This window comes from Orycteropus afer, unplaced genomic scaffold (assembly GCF_000298275.1).
Source record: "Orycteropus afer afer isolate SDZICR_OR568_19922 unplaced genomic scaffold, OryAfe1.0 scaffold00019, whole genome shotgun sequence".
Classification (NCBI taxonomy): Eukaryota; Metazoa; Chordata; class Mammalia; order Tubulidentata; family Orycteropodidae; genus Orycteropus; species Orycteropus afer.
In genome coordinates, this window is record NW_006921606.1 from 20,809,328 (window position 1) to 20,822,244 (window position 12,917).

Below are 12,917 nucleotides of genomic sequence, written 5' to 3' on the forward strand. Positions count from 1 at the left end.
TTCTATTCAACATTGTACTGGAAGTCCTAGCCAGGGCCATAAGGCAAGAAAGGGAAATCAAAGGCATCCATATTGGTAAGGAAGAAGTCAAACTAATTACCTCCATGAACCACTGCCTCCTTTGCCATGAGACTAGAACTAGATAGTGCCTGGCTACCATTAATGAATATTTTGTTCAAAGATTCTGGATAAAAATCCTGATCAAAAGGGGGAAAATGTGGAACATAATTCCAAATGGAATCTAGGCTTTCTAGAGCCCCTGAGACTGGATGACCCCATAATAAAACTGCCCTGAGTTAATATATAAATCTTAAACCAAAACTGTTCTCTAAAGTCATCTTTAAACCAAACAATCATTTAGCTTAATTTGAAAAGAGTATTTGCCTAGAGCATTGGGCTCTTTTAAAGAATTATCTTTATGTGATCAAACTGACAAGAGCAACTTGAAAGGTTAGATGAGCAGCTTAGGGAGCAGTGAGTTTATGTTAATGGTGGTAGAGTAACTTGAAAAAGGAAGGTGAGAATGGTGCATAACTTGAAGAATGTGAGAAAGTCACTGAATGTTACATGTACAAATTGTTGAATTGGCTTCATCAAAATAGATAAAATAATTAAAACATTTAGAAATAATTCAGTTACCGTGAAGAAATCACAATTTCTTTTAAATGCTGGGCCCTATTCCTGTGGTTCAGAAAGGGAGTCAGAGAGGTTGCCAACACAGGAAGTGTTCTGTTCTGCTCGTTTGGGGTATTTTTGATCTTTTGTGCCTGACATCCTAATAATTGGGATGGCAAACTGATGACACCAGCACAATTGATTGGGGCACCTGTCTTTAAATGACAACATACCCCTATGTGTCCTAGACATTTATGGCTTCTTTTATGATTCACTGAAGCTCCTTAGTCAGGAGCCATTGATTACTATGTTTTTGTAGCTGAGCCTCCTTTTCCCTCATGAACCTAACTTAAGCTGGCATTTCCAGGAAAGGACTCAGAGCTCAGAGAGCTCAGGCAAAGAACCCAGCTGACAATGAACTTGCCTCAAGGCAAAGGGGATATTGAAAAGCTGCAAAAAGAAATAATTGTCTTTTCTTCCCTAGCAGGGTCACTGACTGAGGAATAATGGCCAAAGAGGAAAATTCTGAAATGAAAGCAAGACCTGCGTCTACCTTTCTCCCCTATAATCTGTAATGCAAGAGCCAGAGAGCATCCTGTCAGATCCTTAATTATCTCCTGCTCAAGGGGAGGAAAGAGGCAGCTCTTTGGGGAGTGCCAATGCTAACTACTTGCTTCAGCCATCCCGGGTAGGAAATGGTGGGCAGAAAGCACAAAGATGTGACTGCAACTCAGAATGAACAGGTATCTCTCTCTCTAGCTTTCTCTCTCCCAGACTCCAAAACCAGGACTCCCTGAGTGTTGCAAATGGTTTAGAGCTCAGCTGCTAACAGAGCAGTTGGAGGTTTGAGTCTACCCAGAGGCACCTTGGACGAAAGGGCTGGTGATCTGCTTTGGAAAAATCAGCCACTGAAAACCTTGTGGAGCACAGTTCTACTCTGACACACACATGATTACCATGAGTCAAGAGTCGACTTGATGGCAACTGGTTTACTCTACGCCAAATTCCTGATCATAACATGAGGCTTAAGCACCCACATCCATGCTTACACACTTCTGGAAGATTCTTCCATGCCTTGTCCACTAGGCAAATACTCACTCATCCTCCATGATGAAGGTCTGGTCCCCAGCCACTCCTCCTCCTTCCTTTTCAGCCCTCTCCCATCTTGAACCAATTTTGACCCTTGGAGCCAGGGCACTGCAGGTTCACTAATTTGTCTATGTACAATTAGAATGCAGCCACCTAGGCTTTAATGTCAGCTATTTCTTAAAGATAAAAATATTTTCCTTATTGTAAAATTGATGTATGTTCATTTCAAATAATTTGGAAATATACACGAAGTTTCAAAAGAAACATATATAACCATAACCAGAGCTAACTTTCTATGAATTGGCTCTTTTTCCAATCTTTCATTCAAAGATATAGAGATATTTAGATTTTTCCTTTCTTCATTAAAAGGGATTGGGATCTATATACTGTTTTATAATGTGCTTTTCCACTTAACACTGTATTTGAAACATTTAAGATCAGGTTAGGTGCTGCTCTTTGTTGCTTCCTTATATATCACTATTGATACCTTACTCCTCATATTATAAAAAACATAGCTCCTTATCCTGTTCATATTAGGTATCCAGGTAGCAATGACCAAGCAGGGCTTGATTTCAGAAAATTCACAGGTCTCTCCTGACAAGCCATTACTAGGCTAAGTATAGACTTTTTATTCAGCCTAGCAAATGGAGCTTCCATGCCAGGCTCTATGGCAAGGCTTACAAACTCAAAGCTTTTTGGGGCCAGATAGGAAACTTACATAACAAAAATCATCTAGGGATAAGAGGTGGGCATTGTGGGGACAATGGCTGAATGGAGATCAAATATCCTGTCTAAGGGGTGGCCACTTCTCAGGTCCAGCGAATACTGCCTACCCTATGTGGGAGCAGGTCCATTAGCCAATCTTCTGACTTCTTCAAAAAGGTTAGAAATCAATATTCATGGATGAAAGGCCCAGACTGGTAAACCTTGAGGCTGGTCACAGGAAATATATTTCAGAGCAGCTATGGCAGCTAATGAGCCAGTCTGTTCTTTCTGCTGCAATATGTTAACATGGCCCTCTAACTCTCCAGCTTGGTTTCTTCAGTGAGTGCCACAAGGAGAAATATGAATAAAATAAGGGTGAGAGATAAAGGAGACTGAAGGACAAACTCTCACTTTCTGCTCATAAGCTTATATTCATAAAGACATGTTTCATCATCCCTATTGCTAGAGCTAGGAGTTCTGGCAGTGTAGTGATTAAAGCAGCTAACCCCACAGGTTGGTGGTTTGAACCCACCAGTTGCTCTGTGGGAGAAAGATGCAGCACTCTACTTCCGTAAATATTTACAGCTTTGGAAACTCTATGGGGCAATTCTACTCCATCCGAAAGGCTTGCTATGAGTTGGAATTGCACGGTGGCAGTGCATTTGGTTTTGGTTTATTGATAAGAGCGCTGGTTCTCAACTGGCCATGATTTTGCCCCAGGGACATATGGCAATGTCTGGAGACATTTTTGGTTGTCACAGCTTGTGTGTGTTGGAGGAAAGCACTGCTTTTGACATCTAGTGGGTAGAGACCAGGGATGCTGCTGAACATCCTATAATGCACAGGGCAGCTCCCTACAACAAGGAATTATCCAGCCCAAAATGTGAATAGTTCCATGTGTGAGAAACTTACACCCATGAACATGTTGAGAATGGTGGTTCTCAACCTTGGTTACATACCAAAAACATCTGAGCACTTTGAAAAAATACTGAGCTTAGGGCCTACTCTAGGACAATGAAATTTGAATCTCTGAGAATGCAGCTGACATCAGATTTTTAAGGCTCTAAATTCTAATGATTCTAAGTGCCGCCAGAATTAAGATCTGTAATATTAAACCATGGGTTCACAGTGTGCATCCATACTAGAGTCACCTTCTTTCCTTCCACAGAATCTACTCTGTGCTTTTCTCAAGCAGGTACTCAGTAAGTATTTGTTGGCTGGATAGAGGGATCAAGGAGCCCTGGTGGCACAGTGGTTAAAGAGCTCAGCTGCTAACTAAAAGGTCAGACATTCAAATCTCCCAGCAGCTCCATGGGAGAAAGATAAGGCAGTCTGCTTCCATAAAGATTACAGCCTTGGAAACCTTATGAGGTAGTTCTACTCTGTCCTATAAAGGTGCTATGAGTCGGAATCAGCAGTAGGTTTTGTTTTGTTTTTTTGGTTTGGATGGGCGGATAGACTGGTCTCTAATCAGTCTTCTACAAACTGTGGGCTGGAGGTGCCAACTTTCAACATTTTATTAGTGACTGATGTAAGTTTTTTCTTTTTTTAAGTCAATTATTCAATACATCAAAAGGCTACAACTTCCAGCAGTCAGTCAGCAGCATACTAACATGCTTTCTGTCAGAATAATTACTTCTAGAAGTCAAAGGTACAGAGACGATCTGGACAATATATTCATGCCAAAGGAAGCCTACAAAATTAACTGGCAGTCTTTTTGTCAACACTCCAGGTTATATGCAACAAGGAGAATTAGAAATCATACATTAAATGCAATCTTGGAAACTTCTGTTGCTATCACTGAAAAAGATATGAAATAGGAAAATAATAATAATAATAAACCCAAATCAGGGCAAGAAGGAAAGTCTAATATGGGGAAATTGCTAACACTAACCAGATTTCCCAATTGTCAGGATTATTTGATGGTGACTTACTCATATCTAATCAAATTACGAGCAATTTTTGCAAGTCTTGATGGAAGTCATAAGTGGTGAGAGAGAGCAATGACAGGGTGGTTAGTATTGAAATCTGCACCATCCAACCTATCTGCCAGCTCATGGCTATTAAGATAGTGAGATTATCACTTGTGGTTCCCTTGGGTCACTGAGGTCAATGCAGGGGCACCAGCTGGGCATTTGAGAGGCACAGGGCCTTTGTTCAAAGTCATGGCTGGTATTGGGCAAGCAACAGTCCACAACAGAACCCTCATTACAGGATACCGGAGTCTAGGGCGCCAATAGAACACCTGGCGTAATAACTCTGCTGGGTGAGTGCAGGTGCTGTGAGACCCCACAGGGGGGCACCAACACAGACCTGGAGAAGTAATGTGGTAGAAAAAGGCTTCTTAGAGGCAGTGACAGAGAAACGGAGCCCTCACTAATAAGGAGGATTATGTACTGTGAGTGGCGCACACAGTTAAACACTTGACTACTAACTGGAAGGATGGTGCTTCGAGGCCACTCAGAGATGCCTTGAAAGAAAGGCCTAGTGATCTACTTCTGAAAAATCAGCCACTGAAAACTCTATGGAGCACAATTATACTCTGACACACAGAATCAACTCAGCAGCAATTGATTTAGTTTTGTTTATGCATGGGGAGGGGTTAGATGGGGAAGGCTATTCCAGGAAAAAGGAACAGCATGTGCAAAGGCCCAGAGGCCAGGGACAGCTGGGTGTGTTGGAAGATGTTCAACTGCAGCAAGCAGTTCTTTAAGAGGTGGGAGGAATGGTGGGAGTGGGGCTGGAGAGGCAGCCAGGACCAGATTATAAAGGCTAAAGGGAAGGTCCCAACTGTGAAGCATTCATATGAAGAGGCTCTTTCAGGAAAAGGAAGGACTCTAAATAGGAGTTTCGTCCTAAGAAGGGAAACGCCTGAATGCAGAGGAAAGATAATGTCTTTGGTGCCAGACAGACCCTAGTTCATGCCTGCTCTGCTACTTCCTACTTCATGACTTTAAATAAGTTTTGGACCTCATCTGTAATCAGGGAAAAAGAACATCTACCTTGTTGGAAGGATTAACAATATAATATATACATGGTAAGTGAAAGAATAAGGAGCTCTGGTGGCGCAGTACCTAAGGCATTTGCCTGCTAACCAGAAGGTTGGCAGTTCAAACCCACCAGCCACTCTGCAAAAGGAAGACTGGGCAATCTACTTCTGTAAAGATTTACTGGATCTATGAGTCAGAATCGATTTGATGGCAATGAGTTCATTGTTTTTTTTTTTTTTTTAAACGGGAAAGAATTGGTGAAGCCAGGAAAATGGCTGGATTCACATGAGGAAAGGTGAACTCCAGGGGAGACTGAAAGAATAAATATGAAAAGGGGAGAGGTTAAGACAGGCAAAGGTAGCTTTAGCCTGTGGAAGTTTTTTTTTTTTTTTTTCTGGAAAGTTTGGAGACAAAAAGGAGAGCCAGGAAAAGGAGGGGTAAAGGGAAGGAGTGAACATTTTAGGAATATAATCTACCATTTGGCATTTTCTCAAAATACTGCAGCAAAGATTTAAAAGATTTACGTTGCTTGTACTAGTTGTTGGATGTTGGCCTGAAATGCTTTTGACTCTGTACTGAACTGTCATGAGCTGTGAGTGACACGTGGAAGGGTCTGTTAACTGACCTGTGACAGGCTCTCAACAAAGCTTGACGCTGCTGCAGTTTCATGGTTGTGATTGTTTTAAAGGCTCTACCACAAGGCTCCTTTCCAGGACAAGAGCGTGGCTTTGTGTTTCCAAATTCCTCATCTACCTACTGGAAGCCAGGACATCTGGACAGCTGACTTTATAGGGAGGAAATGTTACTTGTCCCACCCTTGCCACCTTACCCTACCCCACTCCACCCCAGCTCTGCGGCCTGGTGGTTTCTTACTTTCTGACTTATAATTGCAGAAAAATAACTTTCCCATCCTGCCTGCACCTCCGCTGACAATCTGAGGCCTCAAGCAATGTGAACAAAAGGCAGGTGTCTGGGGAATGAAAGATCTGTTGGAGGTAAGCTCAGGAGCTCACAATCTGATAATTATATTCGCAGCTTTGCTGTTTCAGCAACTGGAAGCAGCTATGGGCCAGATTAGGCTCTTATTCAATAAGACTCACACACGCCAAGATCAGGGGAATCGCAATTTTTTAAGATACCTTTCGGTCAGTACTTTCTGAAATAGAGACTTGGTTGGTCTCAGGACACTAGAGTGGAGTCAATGCCATTCTTGGAATACTACAAGAACCATGACTGATTTATAATATAACTTTTTGGATACTAAAATGTTAATGAAATTGTTGTCATGAAAAATAATGGCCTGTGTTTTTATGGTAACCATTCTCAAGGCTCCATCCCTTTTTTAAAATTCATTTCCATTCACATAAGGAAAGTGCTTTATAATCTAATTTAAAAAAATCAGTTTCTCCTCACCCTATCCCCTGTGGTGATTTATTTTCTCCATAGAAAGATGTTATTAACTTGCCAGGAATCTAAATGTTAAATGCAAGGAAAAACAAAATCTTTGAAAATGAAAACAAATGATCCATTTTTCTTCTTTTCAGGGAAATTACTGGTCTCAAAAGATGTAGGATGTGGGAAGCAGGGGAAACTCATAAATTCAACTCTAAGTTCCTTGAAAGTGGCCACTCAGCCTTCTTGGTATTCTCCTTCCCATTCATGGATCCCATAGACATTTATGGAGCCCTTCTGGGGACCAGCACTTTGCTCATGACATAGATTTCAAAAGATTAGGTTCCCAGGCCCTGACCTCAAGGAAGCCCAGAGACAACAGCAGATGACAGACACATAAGTAGATCACTGCAGATAAATGAAAGCAGTGTTTCCAAGAGAGACAAGTATCAAAGAGCTGCAGAGGTTCCTACAAAGAGGTTCCCCAAAGAGAAAGGAAGGAAGAGATGGTTTCACACAGAAGATGGAATTTGAGTAGGGTATTGTTAGGTGAGTAGGAGTTGTCCAACTGCCAGAAAGAAGTATGAAAAGACACATGTTTTATGAGGAAAGCTTAATACCCTAAATTGAAAGAAGGTAGAGCTGAAGAGAAAAGCTGAAGGCAGATACATGGTGAAGACACATGCTAACCAGGTTAAGTGCCTAGATCTTAAATTCTGGTTGACAGAGTAGCATAAAAAACAAAACAAAACAAACAAAAACCAACCAGTTCCTTCTGAGTTGATTCTGACTCCCAAGGACTCCAGAGTAGCATTTAAAGACAAACAAACAAGCAAACAAAAACCGTAAACCAGTTGCCTTTGAGTCAATTCAGACTCATGACAACCCTATGTGTTGCAGAGTAGAATTGTGCTCTCTAGTGTGTTTAAGGCTGTGACTTTTAGGAGGCAGATCATCAGGCCTTTCTTGCAAGGCACTTCTGAGTATATGTGAGCAGCTAACCTTTCAGTTAGTAGATGAGCACTTAACTATTTGGTCACCAATAGAAAAAACCATTTGCAGGACTAGAGAAAACATTCTGGCTGCAGTGTGGCAGATAGACCAGAAGGGACCACCCAGAGCCAGGAGGCCAGTCAGGTAATTACTGCACTAATCCAAGCAAGAGAAGGAGATGCCTCCACCAGGGACATAGTGGTCATGTGCATGCAGAGAGACAGGTGCAAGAGACACTGAGAAGCTGGGACCACACAACTTAGGGCCAGTTGACTCAGCATCAGGTTTCCATGCAGAGAACACTAGAAATGCTATCAGCTAACAGCCAGTTGTAAAATTCACACTAAGAAAAGGAAAGCCCAAAAAAGGATGTTGAAGGAATGGGAAAATGTGGGAGGCACCTAGATGGGAAGAAAAAGACAAAGAAAATTGAGTAAGGAAAAGGACAAGTCAGTGTCAGATAATTGTAGGCTTGGAAGAGTTCTTTCCTGATAAATGGTTTTTTAGCTTTTATTTACATACTTCTGGTGATGGGGAGCTCACCACCTCTAGATACATCTCATTCCATTGACATACCCTTTATGAATACCTAGGACCAAAATTTTTCTCTCTATCTCCTTATGTACAGCTTCCTTTGACTTTTTACTTTCAGTTGCTCAATAAAATTCCTTGATTTAACAAATAGCTAAATAGAATGGCTGGTCAGTTCTCTCATCCAGCTGACAGGGGTTTCTCCATTAGATCAGGACTGAAGCTGAGAAAAAGTCACAGGGCAGCAGAGCACTATACGGACCACATGTGGTTGCCTAGTCATGACCCTGACCTTGAATTTTAAGATACTTTGGTTGCCTGAGGTCCCCACCCCACCATGTCCCATCAGAAAGTTACTGATACCGTGCTGTTGCAGCCAGCAAAGCAGGCAGACAGGTAGGTGATCCCATCTGCCCCACACACTGGAGTGAAGGAGTCGGTTTGGCATTCACAGTTCTTATTGCAGGGCGAGTAGGGGTCCAGGGCTGAGCCAGGTGCTGAGCTGGAAAAGAAAGGAGAAATGGAGCCCATCAGAGAGAGGTCAGTCCTGATAGGTTCCTCCCAAGAAAAGCCCCTGCTCTCTGCTGTGACGAGTCATAGTACTTGGGCACCCTCACTCATGCCGTTCTGACCTGGCACCCCTTCCTTCTCCTGTTGTGATCTTAGTTTTCACTGTCTTTCAAAGACCAGTCAATGCCACCACTGAGAGTTGTGCAGGTACCATGTGAACGGTGGGTGGGTGGGAGCTGGGTGTGCACAGAGAAAGAGGGCCCTTTTTATCATTTGACCAATGTGCCCCCTAGGCTGGTGGCAACAGTGGCTTAGCTCAGGGTCACCCACTCTGGGAAGCTTGTCTTGATGCTGCAGACTTGGCTGATCTCCTTCCCTTGACCAGTAACTCTTACTTCTTCCTTCTGTGGGTTCATCCTTCCTCTTTACCTTACTCATCCCCAGCTGACAGCAAATCCCATCAAGCTTAATATATTGCTATGACTAGCCTGGCCTCCATAACTAGGGTATGTTTGACTGATTCCAGAGCAAAAGATCACTAAGCTGTTTTAAATTGTCCTTTGCATTATTAAAGACATAGTTATCTACAGCAAGCAAATTGGAAGAGAATAAGGGTAAGATAGCTGTCTTCTAGAACTCTAAGAGAGGAAGTATCTCCTTCTTTCCCCCAGTGATTTTCAGTTAAGCCTTCCAGGGTTCAGAGCACTTTCATAGTCATGAAGATGATGGGCATGATACCTGACAATTTTATGTTAGGCCTGTTTGAGGAACAGTATGCATTATTGCATTTATTCTCAGTCTAACCCCACCAGGTATGTACAGTCATTGTCTCATGTTTACAGATAAGGAAACTGAAGCAAAAACAGTGTAAGTAACTTGCACAGATATAAATAATGTGTATGTGGTAGAGCAGGGATTGGAACGTAGGCAGTTTGACCATAAGGTCTGCCCCCTTTTCTTCTTTGTTGTTGAAGAATAACTTCACTGTAGTAAGACCCTGCACTTTGAACCACTACAGTTTACTGTCTAAGAGCCAAGTGATCCACATGAAAGGCTGGTGTGGTGATCTTTATCTCAGACACTATTGTTTATAGTAAGTGCAAAGCAGAAGACACCAAACCTGCCGAGGGGAACTGGGGCAGCATGGGCAGGGACTGGGGAGGCCTACCTAGGGGGTAGGGCAGAGGAGGAAGGGGCTTGCATCATGCTCAGAAAGGATGCACAAGCTGCCTCTATGCTACCATCCTACCTGCTCTCCCTTGCAGGAGGCTGCAGGTAAACCTTGCTTTATTTCTCTCTTCTGGCTAAAGTGTAGGAACAGGTACTCTGGAGGGCTCTGGAGAGGAACCAGTCACCTGTAGGCCAGCCTCTCCACCACCTTGATCCTCCTAGCCCAGCTTCCCACAGCAGCCTCAAAGTCCCATTTAGAAAAGGGCCAATTATTGATGCTGGATATATAAAAACTCTCTAAGAGTAATGCTGATTGGAGTCCAGTCCAGGACCTTAGGGTAATGAGTAGGAAATAAGAAAAGTGATACCATAAAAATGAACTTCTTTCCTTTCTCTCTCCCTCCTATTCTTCTTTCTTCTTTCTTTCCCTCCCTTGCACACTAGTACTACCTCCCTTGCAAGAAACCCTGGGATTACTCTAAGTTTAACAATAGCTTCTGATAATTTAAGGAATTGTTGAAATCTATTCCATCTTTTAAGCTGAATTTTAAAACAAAATTTATTTTCTTTTTCTATGTTCACATCATTCCTGACATCAAATACCAAAAATAATCTTATTTTCTACTCCAGCGTGCTACTGGCTGCTCTTGGGAGAGAGCCCTGCCCACCGAGGGGGTCGTGTCATGGCCAATGAGGATGAAGCCCGCTCCATTCATGCCAGGCATGGGGAAGCAGCCCTGGCATCTCTGTGTGGGAAGGGGCTGAGGCAGACATTTCTGGAACTTACTTGTTTCCATAGGGAACAGTAACCCCAGCCACAGGGCCCGTGTCACAGCCCAGGAAGAGGAAGGAGACGTAGCAAGCTGTGGACACCAGGTTAACGAGCATGGCCATCCGAATGGCCCCAAGTGCAGACAGGCTGAGCTTCTTCACCAGGAGACCGCCCAGGAAGATTCCCAGACAGGCGCACGGGATTGCAGTCATCCCTGGAATAAGAGCGTAGCAGGGAAATGTGACTGGGAAAAGAAGGGCCAATCAACATGGAGGGGTAAGTGCTAGGCCTGGGGCTGAGCCCTGTGAAGACAGAGCTTCCTGCTTACTTCCTTGACAGTGCCCCAAAAGTATTCATTAGAGGCCTAAATCTGCCTGTATCCCTGAGTGGCACAAATGGTTAAGCGCGCTTGACTACTAACCAAAAGTGGAAGTTCGAATCCACTCAGAAGTGCCTCAGAAGAAAGGCCAGGTGATCTGCTTCTGAAAGATCACAGCCTTGAAAACCCTATGGAGTTCTGTTCTGCCCACATAGGGTCATGTGAGTTGGAATCAACTCAATGGCAACTGACAACAATCTGTACCCAACTGCTATCGAGTTGACTTTGACTCACAGTGACCTCACGTGTGTCAGAGTAGAACTGTGATCCTTAGAGTTTTCAATGACTGCTTTTTCAGAAGTAGGTCATCAACCTTTCTTCCAAGGCATCTCTGGATAGACTCGAACCTCCAACCTTTGGGTAAGTAGTTGAATGTGGTAACCAATTGCACCACTAAGGGACTCTATACCTACCATCCATCCATCCATCCATCCATCCACCCATCCACCCATCCATCCATCCAACTATCTATTTATCAATCTATCTGATCTCTGCCCTCAAAGAGCTCACAGAAAATTGAGGGAGGCAGACAGGTAAAAACTCAGGTATAACAAACCTCATGGCATATATATACCTGTTGTACTGAGTAGGGTACAATCAATTATAAAAAATACATACAAACGTGTGAACAATGGACTGACCAAGCCAGATGGACTGGGATATCTTTGTGCATTTTTAGAAGGTCAATGTCGTTGAGCAGTGATGAACTTTCTGTGCACTTTTGAGGTCATAAGAAGAGGACTCAGCCGCTCTTTTAATCAGGTGAGGGGGGAACGGTGAATGGGCTTGGAGACTTTTTCTCCCAAAGGTCAGAGAAGTCAGTAGCCCATGAAGACAGCTTTTGACCAGCTCTGCTTCTCCTTGGAAGCAGTATCCATATCAAATTACTATGTTGTGTGGCTCTTGGAGAGTAACTGGCATAAAAAATATTTTCTTTCTATTATACACAAAGCTATCTGCAAGGCAGCAGGAGCATAAACTTGTGGAATTTCAGGAGGACAAAAGGACCCTAGGCTTCCAATCTCCTGTTTGGTTTTGCTCTCTTCTGATTCATTTCATCTACAACCTGGCTTTCTATCACTGGTGCCATTCACCCACCACGTAGATTATTCATGTCTGATTTTCCAGTGTAGGCGGCCTCCTCCTTGCCAATCAACAGACCTCAAGGTCAGTTGACTACATCAACCAGCTAGTACATGCTAAGAGAATGCAAATTAATGTTAATATTAGGGTAAGGAAGACATGATTGGGAGACATGTTCTAAGAAAACCATACAAGTCAGTTTTAAACAAACATAAACATCTTTGTATTATCTCTATCATCTTTTGTATTTTCTGGTGCTCTTAGATATCTGTGCACAGTCTCCCTCCTTGGTGTAGAGGTAATCACAGTCTACCCATCCCCCGTCCTGTATGCCTCGGCACCCTCATATCTCCTTCCACGGGGGTCACTGGAAATCATGCCCACGACTTTCTCTCTCAGAACAGCCAAACCAGTCTAGGCACTAGCCTTTGCACTTGCTGTCCCTACTTCTTGGGACACTCCTGCCCTATGTCTTCACTTGGCTGGCCTCTATCCCTCCAAGACCCCTATTTAAAGTGGCTCCTGCACTCCACTCCTGGCGACTCTTGGCTGTTTCTCACCTTGTCTTACTGCCTTCGTGGCTCCCCCACTATCTGAGGATGCCTTATTTATTTTTGAGTTTCTTCTCTTTCCCCCTATTAGGATGCACCTGCTTAAGGACAAGAACCCTTTCTGTCCCACTTAGCCC

At 43.3% G+C, this 12,917-nt stretch overlaps 1 protein-coding gene across 1 annotated transcript in view; it reads right to left on the reverse strand.

The window, feature by feature from the left end:
* Nucleotides 1-12,917, reverse strand: part of SLCO3A1 (solute carrier organic anion transporter family member 3A1) — a 383,148-nt gene that overhangs the window by 51,176 nt on the left and 319,055 nt on the right. Inside the window, exons 6-7 of the mRNA XM_007959974.2 lie at nucleotides 10,783-10,981; nucleotides 8,679-8,817 (exon numbers count right to left, since the gene is read on the reverse strand). Coding sequence (XP_007958165.1) covers nucleotides 8,679-8,817; nucleotides 10,783-10,981 — 338 coding nt within the window. The remainder of the gene's footprint in view (nucleotides 1-8,678; nucleotides 8,818-10,782; nucleotides 10,982-12,917) is intronic.